At 35.4% G+C, this 24,363-nt stretch overlaps 1 protein-coding gene across 6 annotated transcripts in view; it reads left to right on the top strand.

The window, feature by feature from the left end:
* The window catches only part of SLC4A7 (solute carrier family 4 member 7), a 75,164-nt gene that overhangs the window by 24,208 nt on the left and 26,593 nt on the right, over window positions 1–24,363 (top strand). For 4 of the 6 annotated variants that reach the window (XM_084282264.1, XM_084282265.1, XM_084282263.1 and 1 more), the window contains exons 3-10: window positions 6,810–6,953; window positions 8,257–8,392; window positions 9,377–9,537; window positions 11,373–11,561; window positions 14,246–14,614; window positions 20,154–20,269; window positions 21,750–21,907; window positions 23,297–23,384. In XM_084282264.1, the coding sequence (XP_084138390.1) occupies window positions 6,810–6,953; window positions 8,257–8,392; window positions 9,377–9,537; window positions 11,373–11,561; window positions 14,246–14,614; window positions 20,154–20,269; window positions 21,750–21,907; window positions 23,297–23,384 (1,361 nt within the window). The remainder of the gene's footprint in view (window positions 1–6,809; window positions 6,954–8,256; window positions 8,393–9,376; window positions 9,538–11,372; window positions 11,562–14,245; window positions 14,615–20,153; window positions 20,270–21,749; window positions 21,908–23,296; window positions 23,385–24,363) is intronic. The other 2 variants (XM_084282268.1, XM_084282267.1) reach the window with 1 other exon arrangement.

Here is a 24,363-nt window from a genome sequence, read left to right as displayed (position 1 = left end):
TTGTACAGCATTGAGACTTCTTTGTACGAGGAGTAATTTTTCTCAATTTATTGTATTATTAATATTGTTCATCGCAAAGTTAAGTGCTTAAATGGTATCAAAACTACTTGCAGGATGGCTTTTGAGAGGGAAATCTGCCAAGCTGACTGTATAGGCATAAAACTGAATAGAGCACCCAGAACGCCTAGACACAATATTCAATGTTCATGTGGTGGTGATGTTAAAAGGCGGGAGGTTATTTCTAAATTCTAGACCAGTTTTTTTGGAAGTTAATTCTCGATTCTTGATGGTAATTTAACAGGAACTGAGTGTAAAAATAAAGTACGAACTACTGCACCTCAAAATTCATATTCTTGGCTAACTATTGCATAGACTTAAAAGGGGGAAAAAAAAATTAGCAGTTCTGATACTACCGTTGTCATTAAGGGAAACTACTCATTCCACAAACAGTGGTCTCAACAGCTAAGGAACCCTCCTGTGCACCCTATTTCATTAGTGGCTGGTGACAGGATGTTTTCTATCTTTCTGTGAAAGATATTATCTGCATTTACAGTCTTTCTGACAGAGCTGAGACTGAGGAGGAAGGAATAAGACTCAGTTTTCATACTAGAACAAGGTTAACTTTTTTTTGTATATATACTAAGATATTCATTAGATTAAAATAGCAGTACGATTTTGATTTTGGTTTTATTTTGTTTAAAAGGCATTGTATAGTATTATAAAATGGGTGTGATACTCTATCTCAATTCTGGTTTAAAGTAATGAAAACATTTTCAGGCAAGACAGCTTTCCTACAAATTTAGTTTAATATTATGACTTAGGTATTGCTCTATGGGAGGTGTAGACTTCAGTAATTCAATGACTTTTCCATGGAAAGTGGAGTACGTGCAGGGGATCATACAATTTACTTTAGCTTTCCTTATTACGTAGCCAATTTAAAGTAGATGATTCCTATATAAATAGAGAATCTTAAATGAAATAATCTTTGAAGGAAATGAAGCAGCAAAGAATATGTTTTTAATATGCAACTATTTTTTCTATAGAACGAGAAAGCAGTGCTGAAAAATGAGTACCCTTGAGTTGTTACAATTTCTAACAAGAAAGGCTAGATAATCTAATATTCATTCTCCAAAGCTGACAATGCTGTAAATCCACTACTAGAGGTTAAACAGTGGGAATAAACAAAGTGATTCAGCACTTAAACTTAAAAGATTTACTTTGAGAACATCTGCAGCAGACAATAACTTAGCTTATAGTTAAATGCTTAAAATCCATTTTGGGAAACTCCCATGCTAATTTTAGCATTTCTTTTAAACACAAAGTTCTTTTTAAAATAGAAGCCATTAAAAACAAGCTCATGCCTTTTACATAAATGCTTAAAATAAATATTTAATGTAAAATGGACCAAGATGGAAGCAATGCTATTTAAAAATGTATGGCATAAGTGGTGTCTTAACTTATCTGAGAGAGTTTATGTGATGCTCCTGTTCTGACTGCATGTATCAGAAATTTTATGAAAAGGTAATTAATGGCAGTTTCATAATCTGAAACATGTAAAATTATTATTCAAGCAGTAGGGCCAGGATACAGAAGTTTACCAAACAGTACCAACTGAAACTTAAAGCTTTAAAATGAACTTGATGGCTCCAGCTTCCTCAAAGATTTTTGAAACAAGGCAGAAGATAACTTATTGTCTGTTGATGGCTTTCCATAACATTTACTGATGTTCCAAACATTGACTGAAGCTGTGGAGTGATGGGTCTCAGAATTCTTGCTGAATGGGTGACTTCTCCATTTGAAATTCATCGAATGCTAGTGTTGCACAACAGTTGAAACTTCTTAAGTGTGAAGATTTTTTTATTTTTTTTTATGTAGAAAAGGTGACCTTTTTTTCCTCAGAAAGGGTTAACCCTTATATGCGACAAGATTCCCCCATAATATTTTTCACACCTTATAAATATCAGGAAATAGAGGTATTTGGGGGAAAATTAATCCACTTAAAGATGTGTGCAGCAGTTGTACAAGAGACAGGTATTTGAACAAGTTTGTAAAATAATGCATTTATGACCATTGATGAAGTGGAGAATTTTTTTTGCAAATGTTTCTCTTCAAATCCTCAATAAATAGTGTATCGACTGTGGAAGCCTAGCCTACTTACAGGGCTTGGCATCCTTGGGAAGGGCTGAGAACACTGATTTATTAGTGGACAAAGGGCAACCTTTGACTTTAATGGAACTTTTGCCTAAATTGTCTGTTTCTAGGTTTTCTGCTCTCCAGCAGAAACAACTCTTCGAAATGATCTTATCTATGCATCCTTTCTCTTGAGTGCTGCTGAGGCAGGCTGGATGATGCACCTTCAGCTCAGAGTGTGGAACCCAGCTATGGTCTGACTTGGATGTGTGGTACGAGGGCAGCCAACTCCCCCAGGTACCCAGTGCTGGCTCCTTCCCCAGGAGAGAGAGGTGGATGCTGGCTGTGGGCTACAAAGCCCTGGGGCAGACGTGGAGTGCCACAATCCCTGTGCAGCTCTGTCAGCTGGCACTGGGCTTTTCCTGGTGCTGGTACTACCTCCACGTCTCATGTCATTACTGACAATGCCTTCTTGAATGCTGTTGATTGTGCCAAATAAAAATAAATATTCAGTGCATTTTTCTCTTATGACTGCCCCATCCAACTCGTTTTTCTGCCTTTTCTAAAGTCTACAGAAGAAACCCACTTCTGTGTGTAATGAGTCCTGGTATTTATTGCTTCTGCCAGTCAGCATAATGTGATGCTGGCTTTCATTGTGTAGTGAGAAAACACTCTTTCTTACTGAGCTGCTTTACCATATGCTATGCATACAAAATTTTTGGATTATGCTTTTCAGTACTATCTACGCAACCATTCCAGTACAAAGAGCATATTCTTAGATACACTTAATTACTATGAGCAACAGGGGATTTGGGGATAGGGCACAGAAGGCTTAACAGATCCTAAAATATATTGGACTGTGGAGAACCTGTGGGCTCCAGCTAAGGCAAATAACTATCTTGTGAAAGGATTTTTTTTTATTCCTTTATACAAATTTGGTTAGAAAATTCAATATTGTCAAAACAGGATATAATTTTTTAAAAAAGGCAAATCATTCTTTTAACAAAGCACAGAAAAAGACTCTGCTGATAATAAGGTTCTTTTTGGTAGGAAGTTAATGCTTGGAAAACTGAGATGATTGTATACAAACATTGATATTCCTTTTTCCAACATTAAAGAAGGGTGAGGTATAAAGGAGATTCTAGTTGTTCCTAAAGTTTTACCAGAGCAGAGTGTATTTGGAGAGGATCTTTGGGCTCTGAAGTGTTTTGGGGTGTGAAAAGATTTGTTTTCACTTTTACTTAATTCACTGAAGATTATTTTTCATATTTGTGTACCTATAACTTCTGAGCAAACCTTTGATATAGTTGCGCTAATAAATAGCATTGAGCTCATTTTTGTGTGTACAGGTACTTTCCATGATGTATTAGTGTAAATTGTAATGATGTAATTAGTGTAAAAGCATGAGACGATGGATTTTGAATACTTCAAGTTAGGGTAATGTTTTTGGGGATGTGGGAATTGGAGACACCTGAGAGCACACAGCTTTTCTTTTTCCCAGATGCTTTTTTGGCCTCTTTTATAGTATCATGGAACAGGTTAGGATCTCTGCAGAGCCTTCATGTATGACATTACTTGCTTAAATAAAGGCTTCTAAGTAAAATCAATGACCTAACTTTGTATTACTATCTGATGATTTTTTTTTAAATAGCGATTCCTATCATAAAGTTTTTATCTTTAGCTGACTATTGGGGGCTTATGGAAAAGATAGTCAGACTCTTGTCAGAGATGCACAGTGAAAGGGTGAGGGGGAACAGATGAAAAATGCAGTATGGAAAGTGCTGACTGGATGTTTGGAAGTGTTTTTTTTTTTTTTTTTTTTTTTTTTTTTTTTTTTTTTTTGTGGAGTATGTTGTCCGTTCCTACACTTGGAGCTTTACTGGTTGTCTTCCTGAGCAACCTGATCAAAAAGATGGCTTCAACTTTGAAGGTGGTCCTTCTTGAGAGAGATTGAACCAGATAGCCAATCTCCAGATGTCCCTTACAACAGCAATTAGTATCGTCTCTGCAGTTCAAACTTCTAAGTAACAGGATTTGAGAATGTATAACGTTCCTTTCCGTGTAGGTGTTATCTTGATTTCCCTCGGTAACGTAGCGAAGAACATTCTTTGTATGAAGCTTAAAAGTTGTCCATCTGTCAAAGTGATGGTTAGGAAGAAGGAAGTCCTGTGTGAAATTCTGCTTACACAGTTGCCACATCAGAGCATTTTGGATGTATGATTTTGATCTCTCCAGGAGTTTAGAAGTCTTCTATTAATATTTTCTTAGGGCTCTGGGAAGAAACCAGAATATCTAAACAGAGCATTTTCTGTTTCCACTTTATTTGACTTATAAACTGTAAACTGACTTGCACCATGTGATTGAGACATAGTGAACTCCTAACATTTACATTTTTTTCATAGGGATAAAGGCCTTAATAGTAAATACCCTTGGTGGATTTGAACAGCTAAGCATGGATAAAGTCATGTTAGATTAAAATGTACAATTATCTCTTGAGTTCTCTATCACTAAATTTAGTATCAGGCAGTCCACTAATTCTATTGATGATTGGTTTAAAGTAATTCTCTAACAGGCTTTACTTGTGAGTGGTGCTGTGGTACAAATGTTGGTGGGAGTTAAGCTTTGAAGGTCGAGCAATTGTACTTTTTAAGCTTTTAAAAACACTATTCAAGTAAAAGGTGATGTTCCTTTTGAAGTAACACTGATTCTGGTAATATGTATCATAGCCATTTTAGAGTTACCTTTTCCTCTATTACTACTATGTTGCCAGTCTTTTTCTGGCAATTTGTTTTGGCCAGGGTGAAGGGAACTGTAAGTTGTTTTTCTCGGTTCTTTGGGAATGAATGAAGAAAAATCTTACGTGTTTTTTGTTTTGTTGGAAATCGTGCTAACAACTAAATCTTTATCTGTTCATCTTCTGGCTTTAGTTTCTCCTATTTGAATAATGAAGTTAAGGGAGCACAGATCTACTCGACACAGCACTCTTTATTTTTAGGGGGTTTTTCAGTGCTTTTGTTTGTGAAGTTAGAATTAAGCTTCAACCTGTATAACTCTTGGGCAGCTTTACTCTGCCTTTTGGTGTTAATATCCCTGCAGCATCCAACAGCAGCAGTTTAGGATTTCCTAGGTAATAGAAGAGATGGAGGGTGCGGGTCCAGCTTCCCAGCAGGGCTGGCTATTCTTTGTGGAAGAAACTCATAAAAGAAAGGTCTCTATTGATAAATAGTAGTAATGAATGCTTCAACAACTTAATCTGTGTTCTATGCTTCAAGGGAACAAGTTTACTGTCAAAATGCTTCATTTCAGATTTGGTCATAGTCCCAGTCAGTCCACTCCTATTAAAGCTAGTGTTTGAATTGAGTCAAGCCTCAGGTCATGTAATTCAGAAAGTAATCTTGACTAGATGAAACAAACGCTGAGCTTGCTCACATATTACTGATATTTTTTTTTTTTTTTGCTTAGTCCTTTCTCTTGTGTAACACTGAAAATATTGTTTTATAATATTATTTACAAATTTATATAATCTTGAGGCTTAAAGATGCTTCTTAGAAGGCATGTTTGACATGTGTGCATACATATGCATATATGTGTATAGTCACAACTCCTGTGGCTTGCTCGGCTTCTATAAACTTGCTGAATTTACATCTCTCTAGGAGCTCAAAAACCACTTCCTTTTCCTTTTGTTAAAGTCAGTCTTCTGTAATAACTCTTCTACTGTATGAAACAAAGTATTTAGTGTTAACCTCCAGGCTTATAGTTAATGTGTCTTTTCCTGAGATTGTTTGTTTAAAAAGGCATTGAAAAGGTTATTGTACATGCTAACTCCTTTATAGAAGGCATTGTAGTAATATGTTCATAACAGTTCATTGATTTTTTTTTTTTTTTTGGTCAGGCTGTTGGTGCTAGTATTGCATTAATGTGAGAGGTCAAAGGAAAATAAGATGTTGAAAGTAAATTTTTTTAAACAGCAGTATGCATTAATTTGAGGATGTGCTATCTAAATTTGTTAAAGATCCTAGAATGGTGGAGGGAGGGGATAACAACAACTGTGTCAGTTGTGTGATGTTTTAGGAATGCATTTTCAGATGTAAGTTTCTGTAAAGCTTTTCAACTGATGATACTAAAGGAATGATATATTTGAACCTCAGGTTCAGCTAGGTGTGTTGATATTTAGAGAAATATTTGTGGTTCATTCAACCATAGAAAACTTCCAGACTGTAAGCTATGGGTAACTTGCTGAAGTTTATAAATTTAACTGTGAGATCACATCTTGCCATTGTAGCCGCTATCCTGTTACAATGATTCCAAACAAACAAGGTGTATCTTGTAATTTCTCTGCTTTACTACTAGTTTCCTGGTGCTTTTCAAATAGCTTCTTCCAGTATAGATCAAGACTGTTTTATATTACTTGTTTCACAACTGAGTTCTTGAATTGGGCCATAGTTTATTCTTACTCATTTCCCCAGTAATGTGAGTATGGCATTAATTCCTTGACACTGGGGAAAGACAGAAAACAAATGGTAACACTAGTTAAATAAAGGTAGTTCTGCAAAGTTTTTCTGGATTTTTTTAATTGTTGTTTTACTTTGTCAAACTCCTTGTTTTTTGACAATGATACTAAATTTGGGCAGGAGGTAATTTTTTTTGTTCAATTGTTTCCTCTTGAACTTTCTTGAAAGGCCACAGAGCTGTGTATATTGGAGTTCACGTCCCCTTTGGAAAGCAGGGCCGTCGACGGCATAGACATCGTGGGCACAGGCATCACAGAAGAAAAAAAGAAAAAGAAACTGATAGAGAGGATGGCCGAGAATCTCCATCATATGGTAATAAATTTGTTGTGGGAGTTCCTTGTGTCTCTTGAAAATAAGCTTAAAATAGTTACTCTGTGCTTAAACATTGTGCTGTTTCTTTTATTCTTACTGCAATTGTGTATTTCTAACTCCAATCAGGCAAGGATTTTGTAGTTATATTTTATCTGAATGAATCATAAGTTGTTGGGCTTCATCCGGGTCTGTGTCTGAATGAATGTTTAGCAGCCTGCACTGAATAGGTTGGACCAGGGCTTTTTAATACTCCCCTTTAGCTTAAAAAATACTACTTGACTTAAACACCATTTTCCAGATTGTGTGTTCTTGCATTTCTTTCAAAAGTGCTGAGTGACGCAGAGAAAACTATGGATACAGCTGTGAAAAGGCATTTGCCATTTGATCCATTTACTCCACCCTTTCACCTGTCCATTACTGATAGTAAGAGACTGTACTGCCTCCTGAGTTCTAGTTCTGGATTCCCCCATCCCCTCACCCCTCTGTCAGCAAGAAATGACTTGCCATATTCTCTAAAATGAAAGTAGTGGGCACTTCTCTTGGTAGATTTTCTTGAAGACCTCACACCTACTTCTATTCCCGTACTATAATGACTGGAAAAATTATGGTGTAACGGGTAACTATTTGTTCTACTTTGGGTGTGGATACCATGCTGTTCTGTCGTGTTTCTGTGATGAGAAAAACACTGTATTTAAGGCCAGTTCCTGAAACAAAAGAATTTTCAAATAGGAACGCTTTGACGAACCTCCTTTTACTGTTCGTGTACAGTTCTTTGTTTCATCTACCTTCAAACATTACCTTCCCAAATACAAATTATTGCTATGTGATCATATATTTGTAGAGTCTCCTTGCAGGTTCCAAAGCATCAGGCAATATTAAATAGATAGAAATTTACTTCTGTCTTCTGGGATGTTTTTTCAGATACAAAGGATGTGGCAGGATTCCTAGGATACACTGGATTTGGGACAGGATTTTTTTTTTTTTTTTTTTTTTTACTTTCCTACTGGTTTTGCTGAGGATGTTTTCATATCGTTAATCTATTGAAAAATTAAAAATACTTAATTGTGTTACCAGAATACAAACATAAATTTCCAGATGTTACTTTGTTTGCAGAAACAAAGCAAATTTTTAAAAGGGCCTCCTTTTAAAGAGATGTCCATGTTTCTATTGTTTCTGTGCCCTCTTGAAGAGAATATTGTACCGCATATTTCTAACTGAGACCAGGATATTCAAGTATTACATTTTGTTTCTTGCATAATAGAAGCAAGTTCTTTTAATTGTTGGCTTTCTCATTTTCTTCCAGACACGCCGTCCCAACGAGTGCAATTTATCCTGGGTACTGAAGATGATGATGAACACATTCCCCATGATCTCTTCACTGAAATGGATGAACTTTGCTTCAGGGATGGAGAGGAATATGAATGGAAAGAAACTGCTCGGTAAGCTAAAAGTAGATTGTTTCAACATATATTTTCTAATGATTTTATTTCAGAGAACTGCAAACCAAGTCTAAGTTAAAATTATTGTGAACTATAGGAGTTGGTTAAATTCAGGATCAGCAAATTAAAACTCTTTTTTGTTTAATTTTGGAAGAATTCATATGTTTTGTTGAAAGACCCTCAGTCTTACTGATGCTATGTTGACTTTCCTAAAACTCACCATGCTGAGCATTGTGAAAGGTACAACTGTTTGTTATTAATACAGGTGTTCAGCCATGTAGCATAGTATTTACTGTCTCAGAAATCTTTGCTCTGTTATTGGTGATAAATTGGTGTATTTTTTTTTCTCAAACCTAAATAAAATTAGGTATTTACACGTTCTTTTTAGGAAGTATTTGATTAATTTTTTGCAAAGTTGAGTGCATGAATGTTATAGGAGGCCACAATTATGTTTGGCCAACATCAGTTAAACTGTTTCCTTCTACATGTGCTGTAATATATTCTTCTGGATGAAGTACTTCCAATTATCTTAGTGTGTGCTAGCTTTTGCAGAAGTTCAAGTTGCATCACACCTGTGAATCAGAATCAAGATCTGTAATAGTATAGTAAAACATATTAATGTTGCCTAACTCTTGAACATCTGACTTGGCATCCTTGGAGACTCAAATATTGTATACAAGCATTTCAGACAGCTGAGATGCAGATCAAGTAGTGCATTGTTCATAAGAATTCATGAGTAGACAGGTGTTGTTGAAACCTGATGAAACAAAATTGGCAAAAACTAAAGCAGTTGAGCATGGATAAAGGCCAAGATGAAAATGTTACAACCATTAATTAATTGGATTGTTTGAGAAATCAAAGCCAGTATGAGCTGACAGGTCTTCCTCTTCTGTGTTGTTTAGAAGTCATAGGGAAGGATGGTGTTGCTTGCCAAGTTGTCTGTCTTCCATGAAGAATATAAATGTGTGTATGTACACATTTCAGGTGGCTAAAATTTGAAGAGGATGTTGAAGATGGAGGTGATCGATGGAGCAAACCTTACGTAGCAACTCTGTCTCTACACAGTCTCTTTGAACTACGAAGCTGTATTCTTAATGGGACGGTCATGTTGGACATGAGAGCAAACACACTAGATGAGATAGCAGGTTGCAGCAAAACTTTTTTGAAATATTTTATTCCTAATTTTTAATCTGTAACTTTAAATGCTTTTGATGATGTCTTTTTATGTTCTTAAAAACACTGTACTGAAGAATAGGTATGTGCTTGCTTACTGCAGTTTTCTTCTTCTGGTTATAAAGAGCTGATCTTGCAAGCTTCACTTACGAGCATCTGCACTAGATGAATAGGACCTCCTTTACAACGGATTTCAGGATGAGGCCCAAATTTTACTTTTATGTTCTAATTCCTGAATGTGTTCTTTGTCTTTGTTTCTACAGACTAAATGTATGTATCTTCCAGAACATTTTTAGGACTTATTTGTGCACTTTAGTACCATAATTATTAATCATAACTTGGCTGATGTTAACTTGATGCCATTAGGGCAGTTGAGTGTTGCACATCTGGTATTTTTTTCACCTTTATAAGAGGTGAGCAGAAATAAACTATGTAAACGTTGTTTGACCCTACTATGTTGAGTGTCCTCACTAATCAAGTGATCATATTGGGTACTATAAAATTAGCTTTGAAAGCTTTCATATATACATATATCTGCATAGTCTGAATGCCTTTTAACTAGCTTTATGTAATTTTCCTGGTATTTCTTGCTACAGATACCACACGGGAATGCCTTCTCAGGAATCGTGCTAGGCTAGGCTGATTGACATGTATGTGATGGACAAAGTGTTTTGGCATAAAAGCTTTGGCACTGATATATTTTTTATTTATTTATTTATTTTTGAGTCTTCAAAGTCCTCTCAGGAAATTGATATTCCCTTCCTCTTTTCCTGACTTACAGAGTAAGATTGTTCAGTATATAGTCTGTAAAAGTATGAGGAGATCACATGAATTTGTTTGAAGTTAACGTTAGGTGCCATTATGGAAGCATGTGGGATAGTAATTCTTGGCAGGACATGAGGCAATAAATGTATCGTTCTGGTTCCCTGAGTTAGTAATACCTAGGAGGTATTCTTGGTTCTCACTTAAACAGGGCAGGAGTTCTGTTTTGAGAAGCCATAGCAAAAGACTACATTGCCTAGTAATCCTAAAAGGAGGCTGCACTGCACTGACAGACTTTTCCACATATGATTTTGCCTGTAAGGCATTCTGAGCTGTCACCCTTCTCATTGTGAAAATTTCTATGCACCTACGGTTTACTAGTGCAGCAAGGTTCTTCATGCATGAGTTAACAGAACAATGAATTTTAAAAGTTGTGTGTCACATAGTTTTATGTTAGTTTGTGCAGGTTTATGTATGTTTATTTTCTAAATAACAGTAAACAAACAAAAAAACCTGTTAAGTAATCACAGCAGATATTTTCCCAGACATGCAAACTTCTATGCTTCTTGTAAGCATATGGATGATGTATCCTTCTGAATCATGGAATGGTTGGAGGTTGGAAGGGATCCCTGGAGATCTAGTCCAACCTCCCTGCTCAAGCAGGGTCCTGTAGAGCACGTTACAACTTGATGTTGTTGACAGCTGACTAGTCAGTTTTAGATGACAAGACTAGCATTTGCTTTATGTTTCCTCTTAGAAAGTATACGAATGACATGAAGTCAGTAACTTATTTCTTAAAATGATGCTAGTAATAAATAGTATTTTGGATGCACATGTTGTGCATTGCTTATTTGCTTGTGTAGTGACATCTTTGAAATTTCATTTAGATTCTTGAAGATGACTTTGCTTTTGAGAAAGTACTTTTTGTAAAATAGATTCTATTTTTTTTCCTGTGATTTGGTTCACCTGCAGTGTTAGAGTGTGTAGAAGGAAAGATCTGATATATGTATATAATTTTGATTTTTCTGTTGTTCTTGTTATGTAGATATGGTTTTGGACAACATGATTGCTTCTGGCCAGCTGGATGAATCCATAAGGGAGAACGTGAGAGAGGCTCTTCTAAAAAGGCACCATCATCAGAATGAGAAAAAATTCAGCAATCGGATTCCCCTGGTTCGGTCTTTTGCAGATATAGGCAAGAAACATTCTGACCCTCACTTGCTTGAACGAAATGGTGAGATAAGTTGTAGTGTCCAATTTATTCTAACCTGTTAAATAATGTTCTCACTGGGAGATGAAGGAAAATTCAGCTGATATTAGCAGATAAGTGTTTCCTTCTTGATAAGCAAAGAACTAATGATAACAGTATGTGCTATGTGTAGCTATGGCTGATGTTTCTGTTTATTTTTGAATTTACTCAAATGCTTTACTTCTGCCTGTATGTGTAGCATGCATTATGATTTTGAAGCGTAGAAATAGACCCATGTTGGTCCTAATACTTTTTAGGAAATACTTTTTAGGGTGTGCTTGAATAAAATGTGTAACCTTTGAGTAATTTCAGCATTGGGGCATAATATATATGTTTGTCAGGTGGCTTGTACTTGCTTATTCAGTCTTTATGCAAGAGATTTACTTTGTAGTTGTGTTGCGTGCTGACAATTAGTGACTTTTAATTCAGCGTTATTATGTTTATATGACAAGAAAGAGTTCACCATCCTAATGGTGAAGAAATTGCTTTTACCTTGGAAACTGTTAATTTTTACCATGTGTTGTAGAGAACAATCTATCTGGGGGAAGAAAAAAACAAACACAATGTAATTAGAGGCTGTTCTAAGTCTTTTATTGAACCAATTCCTGAAAAAAAAATCTGGAATGTCAATAAATTTACTTGAGACATCCAGTTCCAAAGTGCAGATAGCAATAAATACTGCAAAGCAGCTTACTTTTATTCTTACTGCCTCTATTTCCTTCTCTATTTTGTGTTTTCTTATGCTTTGCATTAACTAAGCCATGTATAATTTCATGTTGAATTTCTTAGTCTAGTGAAAACTCAGTACTGATTTCCTGAGTAACTTCTTGCAATGAAGTTCCTTTCCAGTCTTTGAAAACACCTTATTTTTCAGAACATGTACTCTTCTTAGTTATGTGTTTGTTGGGTGATCCAAGTTCAATACATATGTGGAGTATACTCTAGCCTAGTCTTTCTGACACACATTGTTAGCTAGTGAATATATGATGCATGGTTAAACATTTCGCCAGAAGTTTCAGAATTAGTTTTTTCTAGAATGGAAGTGTGACTGATTTAGAGTGTAACTTCTATATAACGTCTGACTCTTCTTGTTTTGTGTAGCAAATGTGAAAATTTCAAATATAAACTTGGTTTTTATCCATCCCTTGACATCTGTATCAACCAGATGTAATTTCATGTGATAGTTAATTTTGTTCTTTATCCTAATATAGTTGCCCTCTATTAACTGGTAAAACAAACACAAGTGCATATTACTTTTTAGTCTCTTTGTACACCTGTGTGTGTTAGGATTAGGACATTTTATGTTCATAATTCAACACAAACATACTGACAAGTCAAATGGTTATTACCACAGTGATTAACATAGACAAAATCAACCAGTTTTCCTTATTGGTCCTTCTGTCTTCACTGTACTGCAGTTTTGATAGCTGAGCTTTGTGGCTTTAGTTCTTATTTTAAACCATTTTTATCTGTAGAACCCACTCTTCCACTGTTAAAGGAGGAAAAAAATGTATGTGACATGTACCTAAACATATTTTCTTTGCCTCTTTTTTACAAATTATTCTAGGGTTGTCCAGCATGTTGGTCTCTGTATAATGCCACTACAAATGTGAGACTAAATGTGTCTAGTTTGCTGTTTTTTGCTTGATGGCATATTATGTGAAAACAGCATGTTTTGGTCTTCAGAGATTGTAGGAGAAGTAACCAGTACTCCCCTCAAAAGAGACTGCCATTCCAGGAGAAGTTTTTTTTTTTTTTTTTTTTTTTTTATTTGTAAACAGGAGGAATGGTTTCACTAAACCTTCTAACAGAAGTATCGGTATGAAGATTGACAGTCTCTCTCCCTGCTTTATGAAGAACTAGAAATTCGAAGGAACTGTGACAAGACTATGTTCTCTTTAACATGAAAATAGTGGGGCATTGAGACAGGATAGGGCAAGAAAAGTGACACTGAATTTTGGAGAAATATTTTTGGTTTTAGGCAAAAAGGGGATATTTGGTATGTCACAGCAAGAAGAGATGGAGAAGGGACCATGTAACTCCTCTTTGTACCCTCTTTAAAACTATATATTGAGACTACACCTGGCTAGAAAACTTCCTATTAAAATGGGAACTTTGTTGGAAGACAGTTGTATTTAATGTGATTTGACAGTTTGATCATGATCATTTAAAAAAAAAAATTCTTCTTAAAAATTTACAATACTTCGTATATAATAGATGCAGTTAAATGTGAAGTCTTGTAATATATTGGCTGCTAATGACTGTTAAAGGTTGTTTTTTTTTTTTTTTTTGGATGGCGTTAGGGGGTAGCTGCTGTGTAATATGGAATAAATTCTAGGACATTTTAAGAGTCAGTTCTGAGAGACAGAATATTTTTGTTTTGTTCTTATGTTAAGAAAAATATCTTGGTGACTTTGAAATAATATCTTCTCCCACATATCTTTGGTGTTCTAATTAGTACTTATTAGTAATTTCTGACCTAATGTCTAAAATCGGATCTGCTCTTATCTTTTGTCTTACTTGCATGAGTATGACACTTTTGGCCCATAAAGCTTGCAATTTACTTTGTAAATTGTTAATGCATATTTGTTTCTCTTATTTTTATTTTTATTTTTTTTTTTATTTTTCCCTGATGTAAGCCTCATGGTGTTTCATTTGTTTTATCTCAGGGGAAGGCCTTTCAGCCTCCCGCCACTCTTTGCGAACAGGTCTCTCTGCCTCAAATATTTCCCTGAGAGGAGAAAACCGTTTGTCTGTTCTTCTCAATTACCTTCTTCCTTCTTCAAGAGCTGGAACTCCGGCAACCTCAAGGTGTACAACCCCTGTAACTACCCCTCAAAACACACCACCCTCCAGTCCTACCTGCAGCCACCCGCCAACCACAAGTGCCCAGCCAAGTTCACTTCAGGGCAAAGAATTGCTGGTGTCCTCTGCCAGTGATGATATTCCTTCAGTAATTATCCATCCACCTGAGGAGGACTTAGAAGTTCAGGACAGCCAGGAAAAGAAGACAGAGGAAAATATTGGCAAAACACCAGGCAACTATCAAAACTTAAGCTATCCATGTGTGATGCTCTCTGCATCAGGATCACTTGCATTGCAATGTTTTTTAGCACATAACTTGGGCACAAGGGGTTATGTTAACTGTTACCTCTGCCTGCATGTTTTATTTATTCTCACTTGTGACTGTTCTCTTGTATGGCACTTTTAACTTTTTAGCTTTTTAACTAAAGCTAGCAAAACAACTCTTTGTTTAACCTTCATTTGTGTAGTTAAAAAGGAATTTTGTTTTAAAATATATAATACATAAGCAAAATGTCAAAAATGGTGGCCTTTTCCTTTCACTCACCTACAATCCCTGTCAGGTTTTGTTTTTTTATTCTTTTTGTCAGTGAATGAAGTAGTATTTTACACCGATGTTTGTTATCCAGTGCTGGTTACAGAACAAGTCATAGTGAAGTATTAGAGACAAATATGAAAAGAAAAAAGGTGCAATTATGACCGTTGTAATAATGAGTGTCTTAGATCATCATGAAGTATTTCAGCAGTTTTATTTTTGCTTTTGGGCTTTTAAGAAACAGGACCATTACAAATGGTAGCTTGGAATTGTCAGGTTGAGTTCACCTGTACCTTTTCCTAGGTAGCTTTCCATTACTGCAGTGTTTCAGCATCAGACAGTTGCTGATTGTTTTATTGTGTTTGATATGCAAAATAGTTTAAGGTAATTAAAAGCATATCTAGGTCAGAGCCCAACAACTTATTAGTTGCTGACTAGCTAGGCTTTTGGTTTTTACATGTAAAAAGTTATGTAGGCATATATATAAATAGTGAGAGAGGATGGGGAGTTGAGGCAGTTTCCTCTGTCAGTTTTATTAAATGTTTCTTACAGTCTGTATGCTTTTATCCTTGCTTTGCTTTTGCAAAATCATCACCTACTTAGAAACTAGGATTTTCCTGGATAAACCTTGTTTTTAAGGGTATCACCTAGCTTTTTAGACTTCAAAGTCCTAAGTCCTGCCTTTTTTTTTTTTTCACAAGCTTATCTTGCCAAAATCTAGCTTGTAGATTTGTCTACTTATGTCTATTTAAAAAAACAAACAAACAAACAAACAAAAAAAAAAAAAAAAAACTGGTTTCAAAGATTATTGGAACATAGTTGCCTCTGAACTGCTGCTGTGCATGAACTGTATGGGTATGTGAAAAATATGATCTGTTTTATCATTTGGTTATACTTAGTGGAAGTATTTTTTTTTTTTTTTTTTTAACCCGTCCAGCTCTATCCATCTCTTTATCAGGATTAGTTTCAGGGTAAGCAAGAGCACACAGTTGCATTCAACAGTGAAAACAAGCTGGCAGAAAAGGCTGCAGTTATCTGCCTTTTCACGTTTTGCAGCAAGTTGCTAGAAAGGAAATGGTAAGCTGTTATAGGCTGTCATCTTGAGTTGGAGTAGGGGCCCCATCCTTACTTCAGTTCAGAAGAGCAAACAAAAACCTCATTCTCTGCCCTACTTCTGGGAAATTAAGAGAATTCTCGTGAAGACCATTCTCTCTCATGGATGACCTTTCAAAGATCATTAAAAACCAGAAGTAAAAAACAAAACAAAAACACAACAAAAACAACAAACAAACAAACAAAAAACATTTGTAAATAGTTTTCCTGTTCTAATTTTTCTCCTCATCTGGCAGGAATGACAGCATGTCAGACATAAGATCTTCAGAACCCAAGAGAAGGCAAACAAATGAAGATCAAATACTTGATACTACTATTAACGTTAATAAAGCATTCAACCAGAATTTCCAAGACGCATTCCTATTGCTTTTGTTCCTCAAGGAGATATTTCTCATAAAGAAAAAATCTGAAAGTGATGATTTCCCAGTGAATCCATTAAATAAATGTCTTTCCAAAGAAAGAACACCAGTAATAATGGAAGACATTTTTGTTTTTCTGTTTTTCCTCTTATTTAATTCAATAAATCATTTGACCACAGAAAGACATTTTCCTTTGAGATGCATTTGAAGACATTCTCAGACTGTGACTTTCTGGGCTGTAACTGAACTAATCTGTCTTGTCTTCTGTCTAATCAAACTCAGAAGGGAACCCTGAAGAGGAAAGTCGTCTTCCTTGTCCAAAACAAAAACAAACAAAAAACCCAACACCTTAAACACCATTCCATTAAAGATAACGATCTGTATCACCTTGCTAGTAAGCCAGAATATTGCAGCCTGCATACTTTTTCCATGTCTTTGTGATTGACTTGTGTTTGCCTTCTCTGAATATTGGGAAGTGTTTTAATTTGCTAATAGATGGCTTTCTTCTTTTCAGCATTCTTCTGTCCTTGGCCTTGTGCTGTTCAGATTTCATTGCTTTTATTTTGTACTTTGTAAATAGCTGGAAGGTTACTGAATTTCATGTGAGTTACTGTAAAAGGAGGGAAGGGAGGCACACTTTTCAAACTACTACTTGATTTTCATCAGCCATTCACTAGTTCATAGTGAGTGAACCAGGCAAAGGGTTTTCCTTAACAACTCTTTCTTTTGTCATGTATTTTTGTTTTCCCATCTTCAAAACTGTTGAATACTGAATTCCATAGGAAGAACTAAGAACAGAGATATGCCACAGCTGAAGATCAAGTGTTAATTCACCAGCAACATTAAACTTTTTTAATAACAGCAAAGAAGCCTGTTACAGAACTTTTAATTAATGTACTAATAAATGTACTTTAAAACTGAATAAAATAACTGCAACTTTTCTCCTAAAATTTACTTCATGAAGATAATTCAGAAAGCTTTGACATGTTTGCCTTCTAGGAGTAAGTCGTTCTAATTCTTTTCCATATAAGGCAGCATTGAAATTTATTTAAAAAAAATAATTATTTCCTCAAACAGAAATATGGTGTGACTTGGTCTTTAAAAGTTTTCTCCTTAATAAATGTTGCCTATATAGACATAATTATATTGGAACAACTGTGCTTAGGTGTTGAACTCATCTTAGTTCCCCCAACGTGATTTTCTTTTTTACTGAAGCAGGGACACGAGGCAAATGTCTTCTGCTTTTCTTTCCTAGTGAACTATTCCTATTAGATTTTTTGTAATCATAGTATTCAAGTAAGTCTAGTTAGCACATAATCTTTAGTGAAGGTGTGGTTATAAGTACTTAAGGGATCTTACAAGGTTTTAATCCAGATTTACTCAAGACTCATTCCACTGCTGTCTTTTGAAGGAGACAGACAGAGCATCTGCATGACAACATCAAGAAGAGAACTGTACATTTTTAATGGGTGCATCAGTAGTTGGTAAGACTAGATGAATTTCTGTCTGAAAAAAAATATTAGGTGGTACTGGTTTTACCAAAAGCCTTCAAGTTTGTATCTAACCAAGTGGAGAAGGAAAGGAAAAAAAAAAAAGTGCCTTTATTACTGTGAGATTTGAGTTGTTTTATTATTAGAGTTAATATTTTATTATTCTGAGTTTCACTGCAGATACTGGACGGACTGATAAGCATAATGCTATGCTATGCAATGTCATTTGGAAATGCTCCATGCTTACTTGCTCCATGTCTGAAAGCAAGTAAGCAGTATTCTCATGTGAGCACAGTATTCCATTCAGCTACAGGACAACAGAAAGAAAAAACATTTATACGTAGTCTAGGATTGGACAAATATTCTTGTATCAGTGCCAAAACTTGTGAACTTAATTGTAACATTGGGGAAATTTTGAAGGAAGTGCTGTAGAAGAATCAGTGTCACTCAATAACAAATAGTACTGAATTAAGTTAGTTTATTCTTTATTCTCCTCCTTGATTGACTTCACTTTTTATTCTAGTCTGTTTGCTCTTGATCTCAGAGCATTTGTGGAATGTGTGGAATGATGCATTATTGCTCATCAGTTACATACATCTTCAGTTACCTTTATTGTTATGTAGAGAAAAGGTGAAAAATGTTTAAATGTATTTTGATGCCCACCTTGCTCTTCTTCTGCACTGAATGTTTAATATTTCTATTTCCAGTTCTACAAACACATCTTAACATTAATTCTTAAACAGTTAAATATTTTGAACAATTAATTTCACAGGTGGCTGTTTGCTCTTAGTTATTCTTGTGAAGAACAGATCTCGGAGCAGAAGGATTGAATGTGATTATTGTTGGTCTAGCTAACTGAATGTAATATTTATAGTGTCAGGTAATTACTTGTGCGTGGTTAGGTTTCAAAAAGGAAATTACAGCTTATTAACTTCATTTAATTTTTGCTTCAGGAAAAACTACCCACACCATTTATACTCCTATGAACTGCAAGAATGAAAATTAATGCTTAAGGCTTGGACCTACATGTCTTTGACTGATGATGACTCTTTGAAAGAGTCTTTGGGAGATAAAATTGGGAATCAAAGTGAATTCAGTTGTAATTTGAAATGTTAAATAACACCAAATTACTAAATAATAAATGTGGATAGAGGCAACAGTGCATTTGTTGTGATAGAACAATAGCCAAAATGTAGCCAGGGAGGATTTGGTTTTATCTTGACTAGAGCAATGCTTGATCTAAACACAAATTCTGCATGAAATACAAAACTTAGACATCAGGCTTTTTTTAGTTGTGGTTTTGCAAGCATGTTGAAGCATGTTTAATACCACATCTGAAAGGTCTAGTGTGGACAAGCAAGGCAAAATGCACTTAGTGCACATTAAACTGAATAAGGAAATGCTTTGTAATCCAAAAAAATAGGATTTGGGTTTGGTTATGCATGCCTAGACCAGCTTTTAAGTGCTAGTTGGGTAGGGATGACCATAGCAACACGGGATTCACTATATATGAACACGCGTCGGTCACTTTATTTTCACGCCCTTCGCTGAACCTGCAGTTCACTGTTGACTTAGCAAGCTGCATAAAACTGTTGTGTCTTGGTTCAGGTGACAGACGAAAGCTGTACATTTAATAACTGCATTGTACGTGCCTCGATTTAATGAGTTAGAGAGACCATTTCATATAGTATCATGTGGGCAGATCAATAGTTGGAGCTTAGGTATGCTGACTGAAATTATGTTTTGCAAGCTGTTTATCCTTCCTGTATGTATATCCTTCCTGTTTGCTTGTACAGGTTTAGTGAACTACCAGGGTATTGCTCCTTGTAGCTGTAGCCTGAGGCTTTCCAAGACTTTTTACAATTGAAATACCTGTTACACAGCAAATTGTAGATAACAGAGTTGTTTCCTTTTGGTACTGGAAGGCTTCTAAAGATAGTAAAGATGCTGTCTACTAAATACTGGGGCAGTTACAGTTAGCGTCAACTTTTTTTTTCTTTTTTTTTTTTTCTGGCAATCAGAGTCTCTCAGTTTCTGGTGACTGTTCTGCAAATGGCCATCATTTAGGCAACATTTAAGTTTGATATTTTAAATTATGTCATTATTTTGGCATCACAGTGAATTGTTACGTTGCATTTATGATACTAATGTAGGGCACTCTTACTGAATAACTTGCACATTTGCTTTAAGCAAGCTGCCACATTGAGTTTTTAGTAGTGTTGCATACTCAGTTCACTTTAAACACCATTTTAAACTTATCTCCTTTATTTTAATCTAGGGTTATTAGCATCTCCACAATCAGCACCTGGAAATTTAGACAATGGGAAGAGTGGAGATGTTAAAGGTACTGGGACAGGCGGAAGCAGAGAAAACAGCACCGTTGATTTTAGTAAGGTAAATAATATTAAATACCATAGTGTTTAGCATAGAAAAAATTGTAGCAGAAGTGTGGTGGTTGTTATTGCTGTCTTAGTTATGTAGAAGTTACATGCACAAGTATAAGAATGTGGCAGAGGCCGAATGTGTCAAATGTTTTGAAACTGTGTGGGACGGAACTTTTGATTTCATTTGGTGATCTTCTCAGTATTTTAGTAACTTAATGAGAGCAGCCTGTGTACTTTCTGATGAAGGGGGAGATATTTTCAGACCTGTTATAAAGACTCTTCTGAAAACAACCTTGTAGATGGTTTTGCAATGGTTTCTCCTAGGCTGCCTTTTTTTTTTTTTTTTTCCAAAGGGCTTTTAAAGGGGATTCGTTTTATATGTTTGAGTTTGCTATGCAAAAGCTAATATTCATTACTGTAAATTCCTTCCATGTTTTTCATAATTGAAATTTGCTGGGCAAGTTGCATTATGGCTGTTATTATAAAACAGTCTGTAGTGTTATCTTTATTGAGCAACACTAAGAAAATTGATTTGCCAAGTTAAATAATTATGTATAAGCAAGGGTAACTTTTACACTGTAGTTCTCATCTGATCATGGCAGGTGCCATTTATTCCTGATCCTCTGTCACAGTTTTTATGTTTTTGCTTGGCCTGTCCTTCTGTACACCTGCCTTGTCTCCTGTTGGGCAGGAGTCAGCCTCCTGGCACTGTAGTTGTGGCACACTTGGTGTGGGACTCAAGAGGCCATCTGTAAGTTCTCTAGTTAGCAGTGTACCTGGTGCTTGTGCGTGTTTGTATAAATGTGGGCAAAGAGTTCATGTGCTATACCATTTTCTAATACAATTCTGTAACTCTGTACAGAAACAAAAGCTTAGATTTTCAACTCTTACATTCTTCATGGGTGAAGACATGAACATACAAATTCTCTTTCAAAATTATGGCTTTTGAACATAGATGAAAGATGAAAGATTCTGGAGATGTTCAAGACCAGGTTGGGTGAGCAACCTGCTGTAGTGAGTGGCATCCCTGCCCATGGCAGGGGGGTTGGAATCTGGTGATCTCTAAGATCCCTTTCAACTCAAGCCATTCTATGATTCTGTGCAACTGTGGAATAACCAATTGCTTTCTAGAAACCATGTGTAATTACATGAACTCTCCTTAGTTAATTGTGTTTAATTTGTTAAGTTATGTCCTATCATGGAATGTTTGTCATAAGTAATCCTAGTAAGGTGATTATGCGGTCTGGAGTCTTTTAGAATATAGTAGGTAGCAGTAATTCTAACTTCTAGAAAATAGTTCACTGTTAGTGGCTGGCTGACACTTTATAAATACGTCTGTCTTTTCTGTACTGTGGGATTTTTAATTTGCTTTTGTATTTTTCTTTGTAGCTTGAATGTCTAGTAAATACTGATAAACTAAAAATTATGTTATAAATTTCATGCTAACAAATGTAAAGAAATAAACATTTGTTTAATTTTCGTATGAATAGGTTGACATGAACTTCATGAGGAAAATTCCTTCAGGAGCAGAAGCATCAAACGTGTTAGTGGGAGAAGTAGATTTTTTAGAAAGACCTATTATTGCTTTTGTGAGGCTCTCCCCTGCCGTGCTTCTCTCAGGTCTCACAGAGGTTCCTGTTCCTACACGGTAAACAAATGCCTGGAAAGTCTGGCTTTACTTCCATTATAAATTAATATTACTTAAGGAATTAATAATACTGAAATTCTCAAATAGTCTACTATTTTTATATGCACTCCATAAGCTCAGGAAATCTAGACTTGTGCTTAACACAATTGCAGGTTGTTTGGTCATGCCTCAGTCCTAGTGGAGAGAACTTATTTTGTGTGCATATTGATTCATTCAACAGTTCTGTGGTATTTGACAAACATCTGTAAATATATGGGTTTGATATTTTTGTTAAAAAAATGAGTAAAATGTTTGATTATTATTGATTGTTTTCAACATAAATGCTATACGGAAAGGCAAAAATAATCTTGGTGGTGTTGTCTTAAGTGGTTGTGAGAATTTTCAGAGGGTAGTTGACAGTAGTGTTCGTAATTCCAAAATTTCTGCAAATGTTACTGTATTAATTCAGCTGAAATTATCCTGTCATAAATTTTCAGAATGCTTCAGGCTGATAGATTTTGAAATAGCACACTTCATTCTGAAGATACAATCTTAGTTTTGGTTAGCGTAGTCAAAAAAAAAAAAAAAATAATAAAAATTGAGCTTTTCGTTTTGTGAATCGAAAGTAAGTGCTACTTTTTCAAAAGTGTGGTACTTCGGAAATTCATTTACATGGCCTGTAGTAAGAAGGTTGTAGAAAGAATTACTGCAGTTCTCTGTTTATAAATTCTAAAGGATACAAACCAAAGTACTAGTTCAAAGAAAAAAAAAAGTGCTAATGATGACTGTGATTGGAAATTGAAGATATCTGGTAAAACACGCTGTGACCCACCCTCAGATTAGATTCCCTTCCTAAAATGTCACTTTTACCTTCTTAGGTGTCCAAAATATAGAATCCCTTCCCTTCCACTGACACAGGACCAGGATGCGTCTATGAGTATGCCCTATGTGTTGCTTGAAGTATATCCGTGTTATCAGTTGTATGATGTACCTGTTGACAGAAATTGAGGAGTCTTTGACTCCTACGTGAGAGGTGATCATCAGAGGGGCTAGAGCAGGTCATAATGCATCTAGGCCCTACAGGGTCTTTGCCAGTGACAATGGCAGAAAGATGTATATAATTCAGAAGAAATATTCATCGGGCTCTAGCCTCTGCATTTCTTCTCCATTTATAGCATTAGGAAGTTGGAAAATTAGGCTTAATTAAGATTTCAGAGTAATCTTGGTTCTGGATTTCAGTTCCAGTAATGACTTTGAGGTGAGCTTTACAGCAGTCTGTAAGACCTGAAATAGGAAGGAAAACATGTTTACTTCACCACCAAATTTTCTAAAACATTGGTTTGAAAAAAAGAAGCCTCCGAGTATATTCAAAAGAGCCAGCCCTATTTATCTCTATTGTTTTCTCCACAGATTTTTGTTTTTGTTGCTGGGACCAGCAGGCAAAGCTCCACAGTACCATGAAATTGGAAGATCAATAGCAACACTGATGACAGATGATGTGAGTGATGTATTTTACACATCCGTAGTTAAAGAAGACTAGAATAATGTATTAACTGACTGTAATAAATGTATTCTGGAATGACGGGTTAAAGAAAAGGAACCAAACCTGCTAAATGTAGAACAGTAGAAACTTATTTCTTGTGTTAGTGACTTACAGAATTGTAAATTAATTTTTCCCCTTGCCGTTCACTTAGAAATGCTAAGTGTATTTCAGAAGAGATACTTGAGCTTTGCTTTTATTTTATTTTATTTTTATGTTAAATTAGGAAATAAAATCATTAAATAGAACTGCATCTAATATGGATCAGCATAGCTGTCAAAAATGACAGCAAACTCTTCAAATGACAGCAACTGTTCAAACGAGTCATCACAGGTGTTTTTTATCAAAGCCAGATCGAATAATTAAAGTTAGAATTTTACTAGGAATTTGTAGTCATAGGCTTAGTGCCCTGGTGGACAGTTTTAAAGAGCACAGGGGAATCAGAACTCATTAAAACTGGACTCGATGACCTTGAGGTCTCTTCCAACCTAGAAAATTCTGTGATTCTGTGATTCATCTTACTGATTAAACTTCGGATGTTTTAATTCTGCCTTTGCATAGAGCGCCACCTGCTGAATTGCTCATAAATATTAGAATTTCTACTAAGTAACTAATAATTCTTCACTCTAGAAAAAGAAATCTGTGTTTGGAAATTTAAATCAGACTGTTCATTTTACAGTTGGCAACTAATCTACAATATGGTATTTGTACAGCATAAGAACTGAGTGTTCAAAATTTTAGTTAGAGCTTCAAATTTTTTAGGTGGACCGATTTTTGGAATACTGTAAATCACTGAAGAAAATTTAAAAAAATAATAAAAAATTAGTGGTCTTAAAAGACCTGAAAACCTAAATAGTCGTAAAAGATCTAATTTATAATTGGAAGACTTAATGGTTAGGTCTTTGGAGATAAACGTTTTATGTTTCAGAATGTGCAG

The sequence above is a fragment of the Netta rufina genome (assembly GCF_964035555.1).
Source record: "Netta rufina genome assembly, chromosome: 2".
Classification (NCBI taxonomy): domain Eukaryota; kingdom Metazoa; phylum Chordata; class Aves; order Anseriformes; family Anatidae; genus Netta; species Netta rufina.
Note: the sequence above shows the minus strand (reverse complement) of the source record. Positions and strands in the feature narration are given on the sequence as shown.